Here is a 26,351-nt window from a genome sequence, read left to right as displayed (position 1 = left end):
TGGACCTGGATTTGATACCTTATTGTCATTGTATTTTTGAAGTTAAAAGCTGTATTTAGCTGTCAAATTAAAAAAGTAACAGTCCAAGATTTGATTGAAGAAAATGTTTTTGTAATATTAACTTTTTCCCGTACTTGAGTGGAGCATTTGAGTTTACATTAGGCTGCCTCGGTGGGGGGCGTAGCAATGTGTAAGTGCGCCGCCCAGACGAGTGGCCAAACTTTTGGACAAGTCTGACTCGCTCACACCGCTGAGGAAAGCCGCATCATCCAAGCGTGGACTAAAATCCCTCCAGCTTCTCGAAGTCACCGCGTGCCGCTTTGAAAAGGTATGTTTTGTCGCCAGTGTTTTACGTTTGTTAACTTTATGAATAGGCCATTTTCACTGTTTTTCATATTTGTAAACATTAGCCGTATTGGAGCGCGTTGCTGCAAACAGACCAACTGTAACGCCACTTTCGCAACATTTTACTTGTTTGAGTTTTAATCCGAGGATTTCCATGCACCCTTTGCTAAATTTATAAAGTTATTTCAAATTATATTGATCTGATATTAACGCAAAGTTTTAATAAAAATTAACCTTCTGGTTGTCGCTAACATTCCAACTTCTATCAAGGATTTTGCAACTTTCACTTCATCCCCTGAATCCCACTTTTGCCATTATTTTTTGGGTTGTCGGTTCATAAATTGAACAAATTACAGACCCCAGCCAACCCCCCCCAATGTGATTCACATAACAGGAGTCAGCCTCCTGCTCCTTATCTGATCCCGCATTGTGATTTTATTTAAAGCAAAAAGCTTTGCTGTATAAGCGCTTCCTGAAACAGTCCCTGTACAGAGCCCAGACGATAACCGATTATGCATCAAGGAAGCCGGGGTGAAGATGTCAGGTGATTTTTGTAAAATCCTGTGCTTTCTCTCTTTTTGTGTGCATCGAGTGTGTTATGTCCTCTCTTTATAATAAAAATATTTTGTTTAGGGAAGGCGGGATGCTCTTGTTGGTAAATAAATCCCATTGCTTTTACTTTGCCCTTCAAAATCCACATTCACCCTCATCTTTCCCAGGCCCTGAAAGTTCTATTAACAGACGCATGCACCTCCAGGAGGCTCCTGAAATTCTCCATCCGCATCCCTTGAAAGGTCAACTGAAGTCCAATATGGAGTTGCTCTCTTTTCTTCTCTGCCTTGCTGTGGTTGTCTCAGGTGAGCCACTTGATCATACCTTCATCAAAATACACTGTAAATATTATCTATGTGCAAGATATTAAAACTACAAACCTGCAAAATCCAATCAATATTATCCATGAGCCCATTGCAATCAACGTGGTTGCAGCTTTTGGTATGAACTGACATTGGGGGCTAAAGAAGAACCTGCTGTAGTGACTTTTAATGATATATTGCCTGATATATGAAATAAGAATGTTGATGGACACCAGTTAATAGTAAATAATGAACATGGGAGTTGCGTGCAAGACATGATGGTTCCGTTAGGAAATATTGTCATCATACTCTTTATAAAAGTTGTTGTTCTATTACCATTTGTTCCTGAACACCCCACATATTATTTTTTTTGCTAGTTTTTTTCCCCTCCTTTTCATGTTCTATTGTCTAGTATTGATGTTCCCGAATTCTAAGTGACAGCATCATTCATTGTGTTTTTTCCTGCATGTGCCTCAGACAACGTAAGTGAAATCATTTCAAATCATTGGAATTTTCTCCATTCAATTCCGATTATCAACGGATTAATGAAACACAAATCTTCCAGTGGTGTTATTTATAATTTATTTCCCATAATCTTACTTTTTGTTATTCTTAGTTAAAACAAATAAACATGTCAAGTGAGATTTTTCCTTTCTATTCTCACTACTTTGTTTAAACAGTTTGTGCTTTTATTTTTCCAATTTTACGTAGGCTACAATAATAACAAGTCAGATTGGGTTTGCAGCCAAATAAAGCGGCAAATTTGGTATCGACCGCTTCAATACGCGATTCAACAATTCCACACAAGCTACTCGATGTTCTATTCTAATAACGCGCAGCTCTGATCAATGCATTCAAGTGTAAATTTACATAGTTGTCTGTGCGCCTAACTGAGGTATTGATTCTGAAATATGATTTATGACGTACTTGGAAGCATTTTGTCAGACAGGAAATAGTGCTACTGTACGTTACTTTTGGAGCTAGTGGACCTCCTACTGTGAGTTGTGCCCACCCTGGAGCTTCTCTCCACAAGCTGGGAGAAAAGTACAAAAGCAGGATTACCCAGTGCCTGGAGAAATGGGGAGGGGTGGTTAAAACAGTTTTAAAAGCGAAATAGATCATACAGTACAACCAGAGATAGCAGATGGGAACTAGAGAATTCCCTTTTTGCTGATTATAATTTAACAGAGATGAAGCTGTTAAGTATTCCAAAGTGGAAAGCGATGATGACGTGAGAGGGTTTTCTCAGGCGAAAGGAGGCCGATGTCATGCGAAAAAGTGGCGTGGCGAGTCAAAACAGGCCACTTCCTGTGTTTTAATGCGGCGTGAGCCAGCCCCGGGCGGCCGTCAGACTGGGTGGCAGGGAGACAGACGCGACCACTTGTCGCTAGCCCAGACCGATTTCAATCTCCTTCAGTGTTATGCCCCTCCCAAATAACAATCCATTTCTGCCTGCCTTGCTTTTCCTCTCTTTCAACTCCCCATGCACTGCAAAGAAGGCTCCAGTGCCAATCTCCTTTATCCCTCATGTATACTTTTAAGTCTTGACTGGCCAGAAATATACAACTGCAACCATTGTTGACACCATTACATTAAGAACAATTAACAAAAGTCATCACATGCATAATAATACAGAACATATCAAACATTGCTTTATTTTTTTGTGGTCCTACAAAATGATTAAAATTCCAATTTCAGTTTCGTCTACAAATGTACACAAACAATTGTAGACTCTTACCCAGAACTTGACATCTGTCGTAGTACCAAGACTGACCTCTGTGAAGCAGCATAGTGCCACAAGGGCATCAAAAAGTAAGAGAAGACTGACTTTTGGCTTATTTTGTAACTGCAGTGTAGCTGCAAATGCTTCATTTTTATTGTTGGGAATTACTTGTGATACCTGACTAGTTGCTCCTCTGCTTCGTTTCCGCCTACAAAACAAACTTCAGATCTCTTAATTGTCAATCACGACATGGACTATTGAAAATAATACTAACATTCGTCCATATTGTGATGTCTGGCCCAGTGCTCTTATTCCGCAGTTTGCTCTGAACGGCTCATTAGTCATCGTTGAGATAAATGCCTCGTCAGCATGGCGACCACTTGTGCCCATGTCAACATGCCTGCTGTCTGCACTGATAAGACCTGGCATTATGTACGCCGTTATCTCGCGACCGTTTGTGCCCACGGGCAGGGCCAGTGGCTCTCGCAGGAAGTACCGACATTTGGATGGATCTGTGAGGGTGCAATGTCATTGGTCGTCTTGACCAGCCACTGACCTAAAGTACTCAGACTGCAAGCTCATTTGTCGTTATGGCTGAGTCTTATCTTAATTTCACTCAATCATTCACTCGGGACGTGAATTAATGAGGATAATGCTATGCGGGGGAGCATAAGCGCTTTAATTGAACCCGGCAGATTAGTCACAAAATATGATCTCGACGCTAATGTACCGTATCGTGATTTTTTTGATATGCTTCGCCCCAATCTTTTGAGGTTGTGGACTTTGCCCAATAAATATTACATCCGAAACTCTACAAAAGTTCTCTTTTTATGAAAGAATTGGAGGTCTCGTCTGCCTATAACAGTAGTGTTATGCTCAAGGTCACACTATCCATGTCCGAGACTTTCCCAAGGCTAGAACTCACGAGACCAAGACGGGACCAAGACTCTTGGAAGTCCAGTCCGAGACAAGCTCAAGTTTTTCCCAAGTCACCGCCCTAATATAAGTCACTTCTGTGCTAAATCTAGTTCTATGACTTTTTGTTGAGAAGCTTAGGAAAACAGTCCTCGTGGGACATTGGGAACAAACTCATTCCCAACGAGGTGTTTGCAAACCTCTTGATTCGAGCACTGGGCGGGTAGTCTTCCTGTTGATTCAGGTGCCATACCGCTTAATCTGTATTTATAGACCTGAGATCTCTATCGCATCTTCATGGCTGAGAGTGACAATGTGTGTGTGCGTGTGTTGACGTAATAAGAAAATCCCGAGTGATTTGGAAAGAAATGGTGTTTTATTGATGTCCAATTATTATTTTTTTAGCATTGGACCAAACCATGTTTACATATTGTGCTGTTTATATAAAAAAAAAAAAAAGTTGTCTTAATAAAATGTCTGGACCTTCTTCCATCAACATGCTCAAAGGATACATCAACGGTTAACATGCACTTGTGACGCTTTCATGCCTCATTCAAATGTTGAGTACATTTTGGATGATCGACATCTTTTAGTTCTAACACAGAATCTTTATTTTTGGCCTATTTAGAGACTTGGTTCCAATATGTAGCAACTTCACTAACTTCTCTATCGACTATTTTTCAAACGAATAGCAACAAACATAGCAACATTATCGGTGGTATTATTGGAGACTCCCTGTAAAGCAAATGTCTGTCCAGACAGCAAGTGAATAACCTTCGAGTTTACGCCGAAGTTAAAATCTGCCTCCGTTTAAGATTCTGCTGATACCGAAACCCTGCTGTCGTTAACATTTCCAACTTTTCCTCATCACTGGAAGTCAAACTCCTAACTGCTGCAACATTTTAATTAGCTCGTAATGTGTTGTCAGGAGTATTAAACGAGCTATCTGAGAGCGATAACCTCTCTGGTCTCGTAAGCACTGTGCATTTCCCCTTGTTGTTTCCATTTGGCTTGTGTCTTGATTCAAATATCAGAGCTTTCGTTGCGTTCCTGCCTTCAAAATTGGAAGTCATCCATATCCGTTGGAGAGAATCTGTCAAAAAAGAAAAAAAACCACCAATAAACAAGAAGAAACTAATCTTTGCTTGTTGCGGATGATGCATAGGTTGTTGCCGAGCAACATCAATCTCCAGTGATTAGGAACAGACGCTGTCATTTGTCTCTGCTTTCTGTTGCCCTTAATTAGCACGGAACTTTTTAATTTAGTCTTTGTGCACATCTAACATGCAGATGTATGATTATGTTACGCAATCAATCTTTTCTGATGCAAGGGTTAGAGTACTACATGGCCTGATTCAATTAAATGGCATTTCTCAATTCAGCACCTCTTTCTAAAAACACCCCAGATACCTGTTGTTATTTTTATAGAAATATATTTTATTAAGGTTACCAACATACTAGTGTGCATGCAGAGCAATCAACGGGATTTGGAAAACTTTGTGTTTTCTGTTCAGCGATTTTTCAACTCGTGGGGCAGCGGCCCAAGGTGTGTATAGCTTGTTCAGAATATAAATTGCATTCACCTAAAATTGTCATGTGTGTCCTTAAAGCATCTGGACACGCAGGCTGCTGATATATATCAGGCTGGTGACATGACATCACTGTGTATATGAGTACCGATACTGGACAGAGATACTGATCGTGGTATCAGTGTTACCGGACAAGAACTGTTAAATACTGACAAAATTATTGGGTATGACTCCGTGTTAAAAATGAATAGCTTTTGTAGTTGAGTTGAACCCCAAGCTTCAATTAGCGGTAAAACAGTATATAAGAGCGTGTAGGTGAAAGCGATATTATTGTTGATGATCCGACAAAAGACAGCATAGAAGCAAATATGCCTTTCGTGAATAGGGAACGTCTCATTATGGGCATAAAGCGAGCACAGAGGAAGTGAGCCATCGACCTTCCATACGCCACTGCTGTACTCGCCGTTCCGCCGGCTTCCGACAACGATGAGGCGACGGACGAATGGCTCCCTCAGGAGTAAACAGCGTTAGTGTGAAGACAGGCTGTCTCCAGGCTCGGCGATTACGTCCTGGCTTCCTTTCCAAGCGCGGCCTGGCTGGAGTAGCCGTTTGGCTCACGGCCTTTGTAAGCTGTCAAAACTTTGACACCACTAATCACCGTGCGTGAGTGTTTGTGTTTTATGGATAGTATTTCAGGTGGTTGAGGAAGTGAGATGCTCGGGAAGCTTGTGTGATGATGTACAGCAAGCACAGGGGTGAGAGGCCAAGGGACAGTGCATGCCCCTGCAGAGTACTGATAAGAGCTTGTTTACCTTCCTGTGGATGGTCAGGCCTCAATCTGCAGCTGCGGAAACGGCGAGACAATAGGTGTGTGTGTCTGTGTCTGTGTGTGCGTGCGCATATGTGCGTGTAGTGTGTTGTTGCTTCGACGCGCGCCTTTTCCCGCCATAGCTAACAAGTCAGTACGCAAGGAACTTTGGGCCCTCTCCTTCCTCGTTGCGATTCCCCAGATGCAAACCCAATTTTGCAGTAAGAGGCACAATTAATCGTCTAATATTGTGTAATTCGTCTAATTGTGCTGGCCTAGGACAAAACATCAATTTAAATTATTTAAAGTGCATATTACTGACTTAATATGAAATTTAAAATAATGACATAATCAGTCATTTCCGGACTATAAGCCGCACCGGACTATAAGGCGCACCAGCTAAAACTCGTGATTCCGGGTTCAAAACTTGCGGAAAAAGTCTTATAGTCCGAAATTTACGGTACTTAAATATTAGATGAAAACTGGACTGGAAAAACAAATGATTCCATAATATGGTTCCGCAGCAAACTTCAATAGAAACTTCCAAGATTAATGGCTAAATATTGGTGAATTGCTTTTTTTTCAATAGAATTTCATCTGTAACTGCAATTTAATGAAGCACTCCGCCTATATTTCTAACATGGGGCTCATCACATTCACTCCTCTCCCACAAAAATAAAAACTCCCTTCAGTTGCTTTTATTCAGGTTGAACCTCGACAGATAAAAATCTCCTTATCGCTATGATGTTTAACAGAGCGTGGAGCGATGTTACTCTGAAGGGAGGATTGTGGGCCCTTCGAATAATACAGTGCACACATACACCCTGCAATGAATACTTTACTGGCTTCCACGATGCTGCTTCATAACTATTTTTCTTAAATTATTGCAGAACCGTGTCCATCTTACTGTTACACACATTTTAGTCACGTTGTGTGGTGCTCGTATGCTAAGTCAGTGCAAACAAGTCCAGACACTTGCTGTCCGGGATTTAGCCGCTTTTGTGGAACAAAAGGGAATAAGTAGAACTACAGGATGCCAGCCAGCCAGCCTGCTCTGTGTTGGGCTGCATTGATCCCCGAAGAAGATAAATCACCTCAAAGTATCCAGGAACGCCCAAATACCGTCACCGGTCGCCCGTAGTGCAACTCAAGTGCACTCTGCATAATTATATGGCCCTACACGGACGGTGAGCTTTCATTTAAGGAGTAATAAGAGTGTTTTCATTTAATCCTGGAAACAAATGAGAGGAATACACTCTGAGGGAAATGGACTCCCATGGGCAGTCTAGTACGGGGAGATGATAATGTTGGCTTGCTCCTCTTTACATTATTAAAGCAACCAGTGGTATACCGTTGCTATTCAAATATTAGTGTGCCATTATCCAAACTGGAGTGCAATACCGTAATTATGTGGTAAAGTGATAAAAAAAAAAAGACTGGAGCACCACCTGCAATAAAACCAGGTGCATTGTACCATAGAGTTAAAAACTTTATTTTTAATATTTGAAGAAATACATCCGAAAGTCTGCTGCTAGTTTGGTTTGATGCTGAGTTTTGCAATAGAATATAAATGTTAAGATATATACGCTGATTATATTAAGTTCCGATGATGAGGTATCGATGCGAGACGATGCAATTGTGATGTTATCACACCCCTTGTCTTTACAAGGGTTATGATGTTCAGTGCTGTCCAAATTAAGTCCATTTAAAATCTGATTACAGCACTTTTACGCTTCAGTTGTTCGCTTTTACTTTCCATCGAAGCATGCAAATGGCTCAGACGAGCTGACAAATAATCTGAAAGAGCGTCGATGATGAATAATGATAAACCAATTAGACCTTGCGGCAAATGAACCAAACCCTGTATTTTAAAGCCGCCGTGGGGCCACCTAAGTCCGACACGGTGTGAAAAACACCGGCAACCGCTGCAATGGGGGCATTTGTCTGCATTCTGGTGAACAGCGGTTGTTTTTTTTGCCGCCGACACGCAGTGATGTTTTATCCTGTCAGATGCAAGTCTGTCTCTGCAGGGATCCTTACCCGAGTAAATCTGTCAAATGGAGAGCCTCGCTCAAGGAGAAGTTACACTGTGAAATCTGGTGGGAGGTGAGTTGTTGCAGGAAGTGTAGAAAATGAGGGGGAGCTCGAGCGAGGTGATGTAGAAATTTTATATATATATAGTTATTGGGAAATATAAGCAGTGATTGGTGCTTGTGCTGGCCCTAACTAAAAAAAAAAAAAAAAAAGCTATACTTTACAATGATTGCAATGTCTGCCGTTGATTGCATCTTATAAAATGAAGACTCTGCAGGGATCTTTTTAGACAACAGACAATCAAACTCCTTCAGTGAAGCACTCTATTCCAAGATACTGTAGCTATTATTTGGAGGGGAGAGTGAAGAGAATATGGTTATCCGAAGGTATTATGTGCTGTTCACGTAAAAGCAACAAAGCTTGTCACAACTAACCTGAGCCTGAGGAAAGCGAGACATGAACACAAAGGTTTTTTTTTTGGATATCTGCTTGAGTGATATTCCAAGAACAGTTGAATTGTGGAGTCAATGTTATTTGCTGGAGGTCTTGTGTATATCAAAGCCACAAACCAGGTCATCAGGTCATGTGCACCACAAACACAATTTTTAATCTCTGGATATTGCCCCGAAAACATTTATTCCAAGAGGAGTACCAAAGAAAACAGTAATTTCTTGAGAAGTCAGAGAGCTGAGCCATTGTATTAGTGAAAGGTTAACCACACATGGCGTCTTTGTGTGTGAAAGAAGTTTGACTTGAGGTTGATCACTGGATCTTGGCATCCTTTCATCGCGATAGCCGTGTCAATGACAGATATCCCACGGGCTTACTTAACAGCTGTTTTGTGGACCTGGTTTTAAAATACCGCAATCACCCCTCAAAGCGTTCGCTCACTTGTCCGTGTCGCTGATACGCCGAGACATGAATTGGTGGAATTCGGTTAATTTACCGTCTGTTCTTCCCACATCTGCTAACCACCGACTCAAAACCCAAACATCAAACTGGAAATCAGCAAGCTGCCGTAAACATTTCCCTCTCTCATGAAATGGGAAATGGAGGCGGGTGATAGAAGTGGATAAAGAGGACACGGAATGAAATAGTCCTCCATACCTCATTTACCAGCAAACCGCTTAGCGAGGCCATTGGCATTTCCTGGGTCACAAGGGCAAAATGAATGTTGTTCATATCCTATGGTGCGTTGTAAAAATGTGACACATGCCCACACACACACTCCCAATTGCAATCCGCAATCAACACGATTTATGAGCGAGATCTCCTGGGGTGACTGTCATGGAAAGTTGATTCCGTCACAGCAGAACAAGAGAAAAATGCCTTTATGGCCGTGGTGGCTATTGAGCTAGAGACATGAGCGCAGAAAGGCAGAATAACAGGAAGCCGGCCTTGACCTCCGGCTTGATGGGGATGGACAAAGTCAAGCTGCAGTACAGAGCAGGAAGGCGTGAAGAAGTTGTTCCATGAATGACACAACTGCCCTTCATGCCTCTTTCAGTTCGAATCAAAGCACAAAGACCTGGACTGTGCTACAGTAATTTACGGCAAGGCAAAGTTGTAAGACTACGCACCCATTGGAAGGTCATTGTCGTCTCCATAAAATAGAAAGTGATGATGGTTCAGTCTGGGAAAAAAAGGGGTGAAGTTGAATGTTGGAATAAAGTGAATTGTTGGTTGTCTTTGAAGCAACTACGATGCGTCGTCAACTATTGATGTGCTAATTGTTCGCTCGACTACTTTGCAGTAGAAGAATCTCATGACAGCAGAAACTCACCGTTATTGAAGTACCGTATTTTCCCCACTATAAGGCGCACCGGATTATAATGCGCACCTTCAATGAATGGCCCATTTTAAAACTTTGTTCATATATAAGAAGTATACATTTGGCCCGTGGGCTGGACTTTGGACACGTCTGCTGTAGTGGCTCAATATTGGTCTACATATAAGGCGCACCTGATTATAAGGCGCACTGTCGGCTTTTGAGAAAATTTGAGGTTTTTAGGTGCGCCTTTATAGTGCGGAAAATACGGTAGTCATTCAGAACAATTAGAGAGTGAAAGTCCCAGAACCAGAATGAACTTGATGGATTGCCATTCCCCATAGTAGTACGCTAGTTAACTTCGACCCTTTTCATGGGACATGGGTCAGGAAAGAATTACTGATCCAGATTGGCTTGAGAAAGTCATGTGACCCTTTCACTGCTTTCCCTCTGGTCAGTGTAAAGTATGTTGACAGCGCTGTGTAACATAAGAGCATGGACACATGTTGGCCAGGTCACAGCATTCATTTAACCCTCCCATGCCTCATCCGTGACCAGACAGGTCGCTCTAGATTGATTCCTCCTCCAGAGGCACGGGTCCCCCCCCCGGGGTTAAACAGTGCCTCATACCAGTGGATTGATGGATGACTGCTGCTGCTTATCCTGACACGTTTGATAAACGCGTCCCAGACGATTCGTTTTTAAACAGCGGCGTAGGAGTCGCACATAGAGTGATACTCGCAGTTACTACAATGAGTTCAAACCCTTTTGGACCACGAGTCTGATACACATACCTGGGCTCAATTTATCAGTAAAACGAGAATGTGCCCTTGGGAGAGCACACGACTGCAAAGGCCAAGCAATTGCCTCGTGTTGCTCGTGACAATTTTCAACATGGCTCAACAAATTTCCCTTTGCGGTGTCTTCCAGCCTCACGGCAGACGTGTGATCCTGTGGAGGTAAGCGACAATTCCTGGATATATGTGAGGCAGTTGCAACTGGGCTGCTGGACCAGCTTCGTGGGACAGGACAAGGCCGAGGTCCACATCCTCAAGCTCAATTTTGCTGCCACGGTAAGAACTACGTAACCGGCATTACGGACTTTACTTGGAATTGTTTATGTAGATTTTGTGTAATCGTGACATGTAAATCAATCCCAGGCACAAATGTTGATTGTTGCTTTGATGCAAGTGTCGCTCTTAGCATTTGTAGGAAGACACGATTTCAGACTCCTCCCTCAACCTCAGTTAAGTAAACTACCGCAGTCGCTCATACATATAAATATTCAGCAGAAAGTTGTGCAATCATACCCATCATCACTGCCAAGTGTCAAGATGTCATACATTGCTTATTTGATATTTATATCCATCGCACCACGCTCTGGCACGTGGCCGACATCACTGCCTGATGATTATCTGCAGCTGACAGGACAATACAGGATGTCAAGGCCGGTTTCTCCTTATAAATGAATGGGAGGGGTTGGATCAGCATTGGAATACATTTTTCATATCCGTATTCCTGCTCTAATGGAAACTGCCAACAAATATGTCAGCAAAACTGTATTTTGATGCCGTTTTAATCTAATCATGTTTTAATATGCTAACATAAAGTTAGTAAGGTCATGTTGGTATAGTGTTGTGCGATATATCATAATAGAATCAGAGATTTAGATTTCACAAAATTATTATTTACTTAGAGACTATTTTTCCCCGCCTCGTTTATAGAAAAATCAAAGGTCGGGTTTTGCTTTGTTTTCTTTTCCCCCCTTCTGGAATTTGCTTTATTTCTCCTGATACCATCGCAAGTTGTTTTTGCCAACATTAATTTCCATACAAATAGGAATTTCTGTTTGTATTTTTGATGTGATAATTGTGTATATTAATATCCGAGGATTCAAAACATACAGAATCACCGTAGAGATGCTCGCTGCAAAGTATGACGTCATGTGGTGGGATAAAAGTTCCACAGTGACGTTGTTGATATCCTATTCAGGTGTATTGATACGGTATCCCCAGATTGCACTCCACAATCAAATAATGTCCTTTGTCTTTGAAGGAACTGGGATTCACTTGGCAGGAAAAGGGACTCTGGAGTCTTTAACACCTTCTTATCGCTGTTCCACACTCCATATTTCACCGACACGGTCCGCATTTGTCACGACCTTATCAGCTGGTGCTCACTCGTCTTCTGTTTGCTGTCTTATAAGATTCTCTGTTTTCGACCGTCCTTCTCATGTGTTTATCATTACGATAACGTAGGCGTCTGGTTGCAGTCACTCAGTCAACTTGTAGAAAGATTCAATCTGGGAGGTTGCAGCAAGGCAGCCGAGTGAAAGTTGTCTTATGAAATAGCACAAACCAAAATGGATTTTGTCGAGGTGCAACATTACCGATAAAAGTGATGGACGTCTTAGAATTTGTTGTTTGACCAAGGAGCTGAATAATTCAATATCTGGTAGCCATTGTGCGAAATGTATTCTTTCTTGTTTAAAAAAAAAAAAAAAAAAAAAAAAAAAAAAACCTACATAATTTAAACGTTTTTTTTTTTGGTTTTGTTTTATATGCGAAGCGAATGTGTTTAACTTGCTAGACAATTAGTTTAGGAGGTCTCATTGGGCTTAATTTGTTCAGCACAGGTTCTGCAAATTTTCTTTGGCCCGACCTGGCTCATTACTATTCTCTTGGCTCCTTCTCAAAATGTGGTGGAAAGGAAATTAATTTAGCGTTTAGACCTGCACATCGTCTCCCTGTTGGATGCAGCCCAGAAAAATAATCTTACACTCCAACCCCACCAAAAAAAATCCACCTTAATGAGTTTCAGTGATCCTTAAATCTTCACTGGAGGGACATTACGGACTTGCGTTTATTTCCAATAACTTTTACAGTTTCTTGGAGCGGTGACGCACAAACGCTCATTTGGGCTGATTCAAAACTATAAATCTTCTCACACTGTAAGTTACTACTTTCAAACGATACATATTGTGTGCGAGTAACTCGGCCCTCAAATAGACGTCTCAGTTTTTACAGTCTGGAGAAAGAAGCATTGTTCGCACACAAACATCAAACACTTTTAAACTCTGTGAACTTTTGTTGCTAAAGAGCAGCAGCACTAAGAGACGCCTTAACAATTTCTCAATCTGAACATTGCACAGTATTAAATCTGATTTTATGTTACGGAGAGACAGCAGCATCTTTTAATGATAATTAGTGTTCCTGTGGACTACTCAACAATATTGTGGGCGTCCAGGTTCAGACTACGGGAGGAAAAAAAAAAGACTAAACATCTGTTTTGGTCATCGTGTCAATGTTGCAAAACTACGCACCCCTAAACTACAATAAATTGCTCACCGGCTCTCATTTGTGTGTGACATTTTCTGCACAGCACAGAGTTGTTAAAAATAGCAAGCACATTTTACCTCGTTAGCATCTGCACTGAGCAAGTGACTGGCACGCCGCTTGTTCCGGAGACGCGTTGACATTGCATAGCTGTCACACCCTCGGCTGATTACGCAATAGGCTGAGAAGTGTAAGTTAGATTCGACTGCAGCTGGAAGTTATTTTTAACACTTCAAACGAAACGCCTCACTCCTCTAAGCCAGTTTGGAGTTTTGTTAATTGAGTCGATGCTGTCTGGATGTGGGAGGAGAGGAGGAAAATGGCTTAATTACAATTTGGATAACTTATGCAGTGAATGAGCATCGTTGGTAAGGCCTCTTACATCATAGGTGTTAAATTCAAGGCCCGGGGGCCCAGACACGGCCCGCCACATCATTTTATGTAAAGACAAATTGTGCATCAGCTTATCAATACTAAAACTTTCGTTTTCGGTTAGGCAAGATCTGTAACGAACGTTTTACCATAATCGGCATCATCGTACATGTGTGCATGTGACCGAGGATGTCATGATCTTTGTTCACTCAATGGATTATTTTTACCTTTCGCATGCCAAAGTGAAGATTATGAATAACTGACAAGAGAAGCAATTTCATAAGTCATATGCTAATACAGTACACACACTTTTCCAGCATGACCTCACATTTTATCAGTAGTGAGAGGAGCTACTCCATTAATCATGTGATATATTAAATTGCACAGGCAGAGTTTGTGTTGGAATGTTTTTTTAAACCTGTGGTGAAATTCTATAGGTTTATTATTATGCATAACTGAGGAAAGGGGCTATATAGATAGCATGGATTATGTGTGATAGTACACATTATTTTATTAGACATATTTATTTCTGTTATGTAACGGGATGTTTATCATAAGTGGTTAGCGACAGGCACACACGTAAATGTTATTGATTTGGTCAGAAACGGAGTTCACTCATTTTAGCACGCTTCTATTAGTCTGTCTTCTCTCTTTATGAACTAAAGTCATTGCAGGTTTTTCCTGAATGAGCAAAGAAAGGCGTCTGTATGAGGAAACCTGTCGCTTGCATTTAATGAAAATATGTCAGAGTGTCCTTGAACATCACATCACTATTTTCAATTTTTCTCATTCTATTCATCCTATTGATCCTTGAGAAGATGCTGTGCCATCCCGCCTAGTTGTCCTTTTTTTTGTGCAACACGGCGTACACTCGGCGAGCCTCATTACTCGGCTCCTCCAAAACTCTCACCGGGACGCTTTGACAGCGCGGGAGAAATATTTACGCCGCTTCGCTGGAACGTCTTTCCCTAATCACAGGCCGTCTTTTCATCTACTGCCAAACCTCCCCCGCAGTAGGACCGATAGCACTGTATTATGAAGCTCTCATATAAGCATTACTAGTTATTGTCTCATTCTTATGCTTAAGCAGTCGAACATTTGCGTATAAAAGTGACGCATTGCTTAACCCATCCTGCGCGACTTAATTATTCATGGAGATGCAACAACATGCACAATGGCCTTTTTTTTTTTTTCCTCCCCCCTTTTCAATAATGTTAACCGCATTGCTTTAATTATCTATCAGGATGCCAAGATGTTCTCTCTGAAGATGACAGACGCCAAACCCATGAACCTCATCATCACGTCGCGGGACATTGCCTACGGTCTCTACTCGATCAATGCTGGCGTCAACATTTATGTGAGTAGCCTTTACGTTTCGCTTAGTCGCGCTACAACTTCAGATAAAAACTTTTATCTAAAATTTGTTGGCTTGCCAAGCAGCTCCGAGTCCCTGTGCTGTCATGCAGCGCCGTTGTACCTTCCTCCGCTATTGCACACGTTGCACTTTTCTTTTGTGAGCTTGAACTTTGTCTGCACCGCTAAGAGTTTTCTTGATTGACAAATGTGCTTTTTGTGGCCTCATATCCTGCTACTGGTGTCGCCCCCTATCAACCACATAGCCTGGAAGCAGGATTAAGATTTGAAGCTCTTGTCATTGCATCAACATTAGCAGTCAAGATTGTTTTAAATAGGCACCACTTACAGTCTACCCTGGGAAGGTTTGTTCAGATTTATAGTCCGAAGATGAACGATAATAAAATGTATCTGTCCAAGAATCAAACTCTCACTAAGTTCCTGTACCTCTTGTACTTTTGATTTGTAAATGTCCATTAACACAGTGAGATTTTCTGACCCGGATGATTTGCCGAGGTGTCAAACCGCCACAGTATTGCAGAAGAGGACTTACACAATGTCAGATGATTATTACCTTAGCTGGTATCGGCAGCCATCCCATACCTGTTCTCAGTACTTACCCATCTTTAACTAATATATTACAAGAGTAAAGTAAAAAGTTTTCTTTTTGGTTCGCTGTAATCTAGAAAATATTACCACAACACTTGAAATTCAACATATCAACTTATTCATTTATTTATTTTACATTACACAAGCAGCCCGTCATTGGAAACAATTTCGTATGCTGGAAAGAAATGTGACGTCTGTCAGATACGCTGACAGTTGTGTGATAGCATTACTGTTATCATGGCTGACTGAGGGTCTGGACAACGTTACCGTGGGAGCACAGGACGTTTTGTTCAAATTCTTGTTTTGTTACCGAGGGGTGAGCTGCATCACTGGGGGATAATAGAGTTGAAGTGCAGTGTCAGAGAAAACAGCAGCTGCTCTGCATCAGAGGACATGTGTCACGATTGTGACAGATTGGCTCAGGGTCACCCTCGCAGCTAACGCCGGGACATTGACTCGGCGCTTGGGTCACAGCAAGTGGCAAATGCACACATTTGACCCTGCTGAGTGTGCAGAATGGTGTTTATTATTTTTTCACAAATAAGAATTAGTTTTGCAGTGCACCATTCAATAAACAGCCCACTGTGACTGACATTTTTGGGCGAAACTCAAGTATAAAGAACAAATCTGAATTATCCAAGAATACTCGTCGTGGGGAAAAAAGATAAGACAAATCAAAGAAAACGATACTGCAAGGAAAAAGTTACTTTTTTGCGAATGCAGTTGTATTAAATAACTAATGACAGGAATATGACAAATTAATGAATGTGCCCCACCTCCTAAAATAGGAGAATAAAGTATTTTAAGGGGGATAAAATCCTGAATAGTGTTGAATACATTTTTTTATGGAAAAAAATCACTAAGATTACAGTTGTTATTTTTTGGGTGGGGCTAAGATGTTTCTTCCATGGATAATATTTTTTTTATCAATCTTAAATTTAAATTAAACTTTAATCCCTTTGTAGTTGGACTTTTCTAATCCTCCCTTTGTTCCAAAAAGACTAATGAGAACCATCTTTTAGATCTCATCTCGGATTCCCACAAACTCCCCTTGAGATCCTTGAACGCAACTCAAACCTTAAACATGGTACATCACACTGAATCAAATCTAAGGCTGAAATCCGCTGTGGTGTCGCGATTAAAAAAACATTACCTTCTTTCAAATTCCAGTGTAAGTGGAGTTCCCCATTTGTATTTTTGGTAGATTTCCTGTCAAACGTACTATTTTTGGTTTCCGCATCAGTGAAATGGTCACATTAGAATCAATGACTCCCTGCAGGCTGCCTCGCCTTTCACCATTCTTTCTTTTTCGGTGTGACACACTCGAGTAAGCGACTGCGTGCGTGTGTACGTGCGACCTTGGTGACTTCGACTGACACAAAAGCCCCCAAAAGATAAGTTATTTGCGAGAGTCAGCACTTTTACTTCTTTCAGGATCAAAAGCTGACCTGGTTATCATTTGTGCTCCGTCTGTCCCTAATCCAATAACACAGAAAAGTCACTTTGCGTCTTCAAGATAAAGACGAGCCATATTTGGGAGAAATTGTTAAAAGTACGAGAAAGAAGTTTATTCTATTACAAGAATTTAGCAGTAGTGGTTACGACACAAATTCTAATGACCAAAAAAGTCATTTGTCAAGGGTCAACTTTTAATATTACAGAGAAATTCTTTAATTTGTGTTAAAAAAGAGGTTCTGTAAAAATCATAACTCCAACAAGTCAGATTTTTGCAAAAAACATCTTTTGAATTGTACTACATTGCGACTAGATTTGAGACTGAAACTGTTTATGTAAATTACGGATTAAAATGTCACGTTATGGGGAAAAAGTCATGTACTAAGGTCGTAATTTTATGTGATTAAAGCAATTATTATGACAGGGGAAAATAGGTCAAATTTTTCTCCCACAAAAAGGGTTCATGCTAAATGAAAGTAAATTCAGAATTTGAATGCATAATCATGCATAATTTACCAGAATGAAGGTTGAAGATAATGTTGTGAGCATTTATGGGTTATGCTTTGGGGGCTTTTTATAAGATATCCTCCACTGTTTTATTTTTAGTCTGGGTTGCGCTTAAAAAGGAGTTTGTTGCAATATTGTTAAAAATTAAATGAATAGATCTTTAAATCCAAAGGAATATAAATGGTCAACACTCAGTATTTATTTTTTGTAGCATCAGTCTTTTTGCATACATGTCGATGCATACACAGCCACTTTCGTGTCGAAATAAAGTCCATTATTTCCCCATTGGGTCAGACACGGAAACGGCAGTGTCTCGTCTCCAGCATGGATGTATATATTTATACCTTGTATGGAGCCAGATTCCAGCCGACCGTGGTGACGCACAAAGCTAAAAAAGGTCCCATTTCCTGGCCCCAGTCAGGAAGCAAAGGAAAGACCTTGGCTCCAAAGGGGGTTGTGCAACCGGGCCCGTGGACGCTTAACCATAATAAACATTTCTTTTCGAACGAGAGAATAGACACAAAGTAGAGCTGGGCGGAGGCGAGGAATAAGTGAATGAGAGAACGAGAGAGAGAGAGAGAGAGAAGGGGCCGACAAACATGTTTGATATGGAAAAAAAGTCTGGGAATGCTGGAGGCAAATAGAAATAGAAACAATGGTGACGCTACGCTGGCTGTTCTTTGGCTTTCAACTATGACCTCAGCATTCTTGCTATTGTTTTACGAATCGAAACGTTCAAATCAAAAGTTTTTCCATTTAGTAATAATAGATGATAATCATTCATCAGTTAAATATTGTCTCCACTTTACAGAAAATTAACACCTCGACGCTAACCTTTCACGCCAATGAGAAACACAGCAACGTCCATGCCGTCGACTTTCCCAGTGAGGACGAGGAGCTGGTGAGGTGGGCCACTCGCAAGTTCGGTGGCGTGACTTCTTTCACCACCGTGGAAAATCTTAAAGTGCTGCTTTCAAGGCGCACAGAAGGTGAGGACGCCTTTCCTGGTCGTACGTGTGTTGTTTTCCTATCACGGCAAGGTGAATACAAAGCGGAGCGAACCGAGTTACCCTCGCTGGTGTGAACACAATCATTTCCCCAACAAATCCTCCTTAAGGCGCACTGAGCTACAGAAGAGCCCTGACACGGCTCAAGCTGGATGCGGAGCATGCCGGTGGTTCCGTTTTTTCATCCTCTTCCATTCCCCCCCCCCCTCCATTACATTGGTATTTATCAGCTGGTCTCGTTTTACATGAGACTCCGCAAGGATTTAAACACGCCAATAAATATGAGCCTTCAATTGAGTGATTAATGCAGTCGTTAATACTGCAGATATTCCGAGCAACAAAAAGATTATTCTGTGGGAAAACATCTCTTGGGGAAAATGTTCTCAAATAATGGGACTTTTTAATGAAGATTTATTCGGATATATCTTATTTCTATCTCTGCGCTAACAGTAGTCTTATTATAACTTGAGCAACTTTTATGGGGTTATGTTTTTATCTTTTACCCTGCACAAAATGACAGTCATATTGTCCAGGTTTTGTTATTTTGTTGTTCTCTAGGGATGGAATGTGGCTTTGTTGAAGATGAACATGTCATAAGAAAGGTTTCAAGTAGTCCAGTGAAATACTAACTCACCTTTTTGTTGGCTATACAGTGTTATTGATTAATATTCCTTAAGGATTTGGAAAATTTAAGTAGAAGTGACGAGTTCCAACGTTCCATGACCTATGTGGGCGTGTTGTTGGTCTTGTTGAACTCTTGTGCATCTGAATACTGTGTAGAATAGAAAATTTGAGTTCCCCCAGAGAGTGTGCGAGAGAGATTCTGAATTCACGCCATGCATGGTAGCAACAGGAAAATGCATAATAAGCAGCTGTGGGCATTAAAATTCTCAGTACCTCCGTTCCTAGATAGTCTGAGTGAATGTTAAAGGAGATGTAAGTGATTATTGGAACCTTTGTAGTAGCTGGCACTCTAACCTCCTTGAAACTCAAGTTTTGTAGAAAGCTGTTTAGTATGTGGATGACGTCCATTTTTGTTTGCAAAGGTGATTTCAAAACTACTTGCAAAAAAAGTTACCAAAATTGTTTTTTGCAGTGATTGTCTCAAAAGTTTGTGCATCAATATATTAAGTGAAGGGCATGGGGATTTTTGTCTTGGCCTATTTCATGAATTTGGAGTAGAAGATGCAGCGCTTCCTCTTCTACGTGGCTTACGTCAGACTCGTAGTCAGTTGCAGATCCAATTATTCCACAGGCCTAGAGCGACTTCATGCGGTTTAGTGTGAAAATAACGTGAAATGATATAATGTGTTAATAATTTCACACATAAGTCGCTCCTGAGTATAAGTCCCTTATAGTCCGGAAAATACGGTAAACATGCTTAACAATTCTGGCTGTCAATCAGTAGTTTCTTGTCAATAAGTGCACATGAGTTTCAAAACAACGTTACTTGTGCAGGAACAAAAGCCGGTTCTCGAGAATGCGTGCTGCACAGCGAAGATCCATCAGAGAAGCACTTCATGAAAATTGAAGCCGCGCCCTTGACGTCTTCATTCAAGTCCTGCTCCCCGCCGCCGGAGCCAGAGAAACAGCAGCTACGCGGCCCCACTGCCAACGACGGGGAGCTTCATATCATCAATATCCCAGAGGATGCCAATGTTCGGTAGGCGGCGAAATATATTGTTCCGTGCCCCCTGAAGTGCAAAATTCAAATTCCATCTTTCCTTTTTGGCGTTTCAGCAACGTGTCAGTTCGTGTGGACACAAAGAAGTCCAGCGTGTTCCTGAGGGGTCCTCGGGGCACCACGTGGACTTTCCTCAACGCACAGCACACCAAGTTCTGCGTAGGTCTGGCCGCCTTACATTATTTACTCTATCCGTCCCAGTGTCATGACTAATTCACTGGGCCTGCCTCCCCACCTCTCCAGTCCAACAATGAGATTGTGCTGCCTGCCATGGCCCACCGAATTCAGCCCCTGTTTGAGCTCAGCAGCGATCACGCCGAGGACGTGCAGAAGAAGGCTCTGGATTATTTTAAGGCCGACGCCTTTACCAGCTACACCGAAATGAGACCCGAGGGCTCCCAGTTGTTGCTGGTGCTCGGTCGAGACAGCCCAGCAGGTAAGCAAAATATAGTGGCCTCCACTCTACGCTGAATGGACTCACCTCAATTCATATCATCTCGTGTATTTGTCAGAAACTGTGGGACAAATTTCTTGTATTATTTGGTCAAACAAAGGGAAAATTGGCAACATTTCTCACTATACACGAAATATACACACTGTCTCTGTGCTTCAGTGACCGAAACAATAACAGAAGCCGTGCCGTCAACCACGGCGGAGCCTCATCAGATGCCTCTGTTGATGCAGTTCTACATGGCGCCTGATTACCGCTCACCCCTGGACCCCAATACCAAGGTGCAGTGCGACAAGAAAATCTATGCCGAGGTAGGAATAACAACACGTCCCAGAGAGTCTGAATGAAGTTGTAGGTTGCAATAAGAGCTCCAATGGCACCAGATGAGTGCGGACCTCTGCCGAGGTCGTGGTCTGATTGATCTTCACCAAAATGTAACAGTATTGTGTAATCTTCCTAATAAACTAACTTACTAGCTCACTAACAAATGAATGAACACACGTCTGATTAAACACTTAATTACTGAAATGAATGATCAAAATAACAACCTAACTGAACTAATGAAACAATAAAGCAAATCACCAAATTAATAGAAGGAACAAACACATTACCAAGTTAACTTACTAAATGAGCTATAAAAAAAATAACAATAAATGAATGAGTTTCCCTAATTAAATGAAGAATTGAATGAATGAGCAAACCAACAAAAAAAAAAAAGTAAATTACTCAACCGACCAGCTAACAAACTAAATAAACAGAGAAAAAAAATGAATGAAAGAAGACCGTAACAAAAGTAATTGATTTCAATTAACCAATTATTTTCTTGGCACTTAGAAACATCTGTGACTAAATCTGATTAATTTAGGGGAAGAATTATGTAAGAGTTCCCCGTTTGGGTTAATCAGGATCTTTTGTTTTCTGCATATTTTTTCAGATTTCGGGCCACACTCTGGGTGACATTGTTCTGACTATCAAAGTGATGAGCTGCTATGTGCGCTCCAAGGGCTCCTCCTGCCCGGTAGTTCAGGAGCTCCGCTTCATACCAGAGTTCTGCTCCTCGAATTTATGCCCCAACAGCACACGACTGAGCTTCTCCTTGGATAACCTGCAGGAGCTCAGCTCCACCACTTGGGACCTGGAATGTTCTGTCAAACTTTGCTACAGCGAGGTAACAACTCAAAACATGCTCTACTTTTTAAAACCGCAAGCGAGGGAAAGGACGTGACAGCTCATTAAATCTCAAGTGAGAAATGAATCACGTCACACAGTCTATTAAATAAATGACGAGCATGGAAGATACCAGGGCAGGATTAGGACTCATTAATGCTCAAACGCGGGGCCACTTGGTCAACTGTTTGTCTTTTGCTGCTCACCAGAAATGTGGCGATGGAGGACGAGTGAAAAGAAACTTGGAGGTCACCCAGCCTTGTCAACAAACACTCAGTGAGTTCAGCTTAATCTCCAACATTTGTTCTACTCGTTGCTTCCGTTATACTATTTAGATTTGATTGATTGTTATTAGTATCATCTTATTTTTATCTACTTGATGTATACTTTTAATGATTATTTTTAAATTTATGAATATTTTTTCAGTTAGTCGCTTTTGGACATTTAAAACATTTTCTTTTGAGATTTCTTTTCTAAAAAAACAAAAAATTATTTTTCAAATTTATTCGTATATTTTAAATTCTATCTACTTGATGTATACTTTTAATGATTATTTTTAAATGTATGAATATTTTTTCAGTTAGTCGCTTTTGGACATTTAAAACATTTTCTTTTGAGATTTCTTTTCTAAAAAAACTAAAAATTATTTTTCAAATTTATTCGTATATTTTAAATTCTTAAATTTGATGTGATATCACGTTCATATTCTCCCCATTTTGTGTGCTTTTAAAACGTGAAAAAATATCAATTTTTTTCTCTGTTTACGCTTCAGTGAAAGTACATTTATTGACTATTCTTCTTACAAAGTGCGTCAATTGCAGAAATTCCACCAATGCAGTGTAATTTACTTTTTCTTTGCAAAGATGACACAGAACTGAAGGAGTTCCAAATGGCCAGTGGTCTCCTCGCTGTGTGTCCTCACTGCTGGCTGTAGTTTAGCTATTGTTTCTTTGAGTGCACCAGTAACTGCATAGGCGGTCGTCATAGCAGTGAACTCAGGATGCCGCCTTCCAAGTGGGTGCGGAGCCGAGAGAAGGCGGAGGGGGGGGCTCGTCCTCTAGGAAGGACTGCAGCCTGACCTTGTGGCCACAATCACAAGTAACGACTCTCGGGGGACGCGGCCCGGAGCCCTTTGTGTTTTCCACGGGGGTTTTTGACTGCGCCGCTGTCCAAACACGGGCGCTGGGCCTCCAGCTATTGTCGGCCTATTGGACAGCCATTACTCAAGCGTGCAGAAACACTTCGATGATTCCAGCGGTGGAATCACGCGAGGAAGTGGAGGCTGATTAAAAGTCGGGAACCCTGCTGTTATTTTGGCCTCTTTCCACTTTTTTTGTCTTTCCTTTGGTTAATGCACAGTACCACAGTGGTTTCGCAAGAATTTAGTGCAATTCTGTTTAAAAAAAAAAAAAAAAAAAAGTCACAGCCAACACCACGATTTACAACTATAATGTTCCTCCCGGGGACCCGTACTTCAAAAGGGATGCTTGTAGTTTTTCAAGGAAAACAAAGCAGCAGTTATTTTTCCCTTCAAACTAAGAAAAACAATATTTTTTTTGAAAATGGATTAAAAGTTAGAGCTATTATTAAAAAAAAAAAAAAAAAAAAAAAAAAAAAAAAAAAAACCTTTGGAATGTCAAACTGTATTTGTCGTTTTTTCCGTAAAAAATTAGGCAGCCACAAACAAAACAAAACAAAAAGCAATTGGAGGGTTAGCGTCACAGTGCTGGCCCACTGTCACGTCATCCTTTTCCACCTGCTCCTGCTTCCTGCCGCTGTTTGTTCAGCTTTGCCATTAAAGCGCACCAACTGACACGGCAACCGATTTACAGACGACTGATGTCACTGTGGTCCAATTTGGTACGATTTCATTTCTCGTGACTCGTTTCTCTTTGTGCAATAAGACCAGGTGTTCACAAGAAGTCACTACTGCGGTCAACAGATGTGTAGTTTCTTTGACGATGCTCACGAAAACGACTCAGTAATGTTGGCATTGTTTATAAAAAAAATATATTCTTCAGTTGTGAGTCCATTCTGCTGCGTTGAAGCAGCAGGAATGAAATGCTCTTCGACAGCCTGACATCATGCTTGCCACAATTTGCCTCCAGGGTGTTCACTCTGACTGTGAACATAGTTGACTACTGTGTGTACCAATAGAGCTGAAGACGTGTAGAAAAAGTTCAGTGCTGTCGTCAATGTTGAAGGTTGCGTCATGTTTTTTTTTTTTTTTCTTTTTCTTGTGTATGTTTCAGACACTCCCTGCTTTGATTTTGGCCTCCCCGCCATCCTGGGCATCGCTTTCGGCGGCTTCCTAATAGGAGTGTTACTAATTGGAGCGCTGTGGTTTATCAAAATTAAAACAGGTAGGCCAATCTTTCATAAGCTTAACAATACAACAAGGTTCTTTCAGAAATAGTTTGTAGAAGGAGTGTTCATTTGTTTGCTCATATGCAATGGAGGAGGCAATCAAACTTACTTTTTTTCATGGTTGAGTTTTATTCTTCAATCTAGAAAATCTTTGTTTACACCATAAAATAGTAGGTGATATTTTTTGTTTTTTTTAAAGACAAAACTCAAATTTGTTTGTTTTATAAAAACTTGGGGCGAAAACCTTTTGAGTTAAACTCACGAGGCTTATTTCCTGAAAATTATTTTTTCACTTAAAAGACGGCATAATTGATTTTTAAAAAATTTTTTACATTTTTTTTTTAAAGGAAGCTGCATCCAAAAAACATCATTTTATGTTTAACCCAAACCTTTATACATATTTGTACACCCTTCCTCAAGAAAAAGTTTTCGCAGTCTATTAATGGGGAATTGTTACCTAGCACTGCAGTGAATGAAAAAAAAAAAACATGTTGACACCAACCCCAAAAGATTTATGATTGCCTAAGGATGCTACTGGATGGTGAAAGAGCACTACTTTTCAATTGTATATGATGGCTGGAGTAAATAAAGCTCCTCCTCTCACTTCAAAATTGTTCCTTGGCACCAAGACACCACAGGCAATCCTATTCCATATATTAGATAGAGCTTTGGCCGGAGTGCACAAAAAACAGAGAGGAATTTTTTCGGTGAATACTGGAGGATAGGTTAAATCGAATTGAGTTTGTCTTTCCGAGGCTTTCCATGAACAAACAAGCATTTACCACCGGCTCACTTGTTTTTGGAGCTTGGCAGAGGTAATTGCGTGTCATCCTGCTTGATTCAGGCTACCCGACCGGACTGGACATGGCCTCCTCCTTGTCGTCCGGTTGTCCCTGCTCAGGAGCCAAGCAGCAGCCCGTATCGTCGAACCCTTCCGCTTCGGAGAACAGCAGCGCAAACGCGAGCATCGGAAGCACCCAGAGCACCCCCACCAGCAGCATGGCGTGAGATTAGGGCGAGGGAATTGCCGACCCCTTTTCGAGTCAGTTATGGGTTTAATTTTTTTTATTTCATAAAGAGGCCCAACCACCCCCTGCCCCTTTTATTATTATTATTTTTTTTAAAATTGAAACTCGCCATCTTTGACATACAAGCCTGGAATTGATACGATTGCGTTGTTTGTACTGTCGGCTGGCGGCAATGTCTAATGGATGGCGTGTGACGCTCACCTCTGTGGTCGCCCTTTAAAGTGTGGCTTCCAGACAGGAAGTTAAAGAGGGCAAGAGGAAAAGAAAAACAAATTGGCTCCCAGCAACAGGAAAAACAAACCCTGTCCCCCCCTGGGAGCCAGCAGGAAATTCACTGCATTCCTCCGCCGATTGTGACGGTTGCACAATCAAAGTCAGGGCGGCGGGAGATGAAGCAAACGACAGACGTGGATAAAGGCAAGCCTACTGCTTAAAAACGGTTAACATAAGAACCAACAAAAATCTATCAAGCGGTCTTCAATAATTGAGCAAAACATCTGAAACTCTCTCCGAAAGTGGAATCAGTCCCCAGAGTTCCTGTTGTCCTTTTCAATAAATTTTATGGCTAATCGCTCTTGTATTAGGCGGACAAGTTAGGTAATGCAAAGACAGATTTGAAAAACTGTACTGTACTTTTTGCCTCCTTAGTTCCAGTTCCCATTTTTGACAAATATGATGCTAACATGAAGTGAAAAGAGAGAGATGTAAAATAAGCATCCTACTACCTGTCTCCAAACAGTTAGCAAAACATCGAAAGACACATCTATGGCCATATTTTGTGTCGCCGTTTGATACATTTGATGTTACAAAAAATGACAAAAGCTCTTGTTAATACAAGAGTGGAAGATGAAGGGAAATGGTTAGGCTTGCCAAAAATATTCTCTTACGACGGGGTTACAGTCTCCTTAATTTCCTGTCGCCACCACTATGTCAGCCCTGATATTAGCTTTTCTTGCCCGAAAACCAATCAAGAACCATCAACGGAAGGACTCTGAATGCTTTGAAGGTAGCAATCTGTTTGACAACGTTAGGAAATGTAG

General features: G+C 41.2%; 1 protein-coding gene across 2 annotated transcripts; it reads left to right on the top strand.

Moving 5' to 3' along the window:
* The first annotated feature begins 184 nt into the window (after positions 1 to 184).
* Positions 185 to 25,908, top strand: eng (endoglin). 2 transcript variants are annotated; one of them, XM_037265298.1, is made up of 13 exons: positions 185 to 328; positions 1,065 to 1,202; positions 10,907 to 11,049; positions 14,927 to 15,040; positions 18,419 to 18,596; positions 20,073 to 20,277; positions 20,355 to 20,457; positions 20,542 to 20,734; positions 20,912 to 21,060; positions 21,684 to 21,917; positions 22,126 to 22,192; positions 24,169 to 24,279; positions 25,128 to 25,908. In XM_037265298.1, exons 2-13 carry the CDS (start codon positions 1,091 to 1,093, stop codon positions 25,289 to 25,291), a joined length of 1,773 nt encoding a protein of 590 aa, XP_037121193.1. In that variant the 5' UTR covers positions 185 to 328; positions 1,065 to 1,090; the 3' UTR covers positions 25,292 to 25,908. The 2 variants fall into 2 exon arrangements, with proteins under 2 accessions (XP_037121193.1, XP_037121194.1); XM_037265299.1 differs by having other exon boundaries at positions 227 to 328; positions 1,051 to 1,202.
* Positions 25,909 to 26,351: the final 443 nt, after the last annotated feature.

This window comes from Syngnathus acus, chromosome 12 (genome assembly GCF_901709675.1).
Source record: "Syngnathus acus chromosome 12, fSynAcu1.2, whole genome shotgun sequence".
Classification (NCBI taxonomy): Eukaryota; Metazoa; Chordata; class Actinopteri; order Syngnathiformes; family Syngnathidae; genus Syngnathus; species Syngnathus acus.
This window is presented reverse-complemented; position numbering and strand designations above follow the sequence as displayed.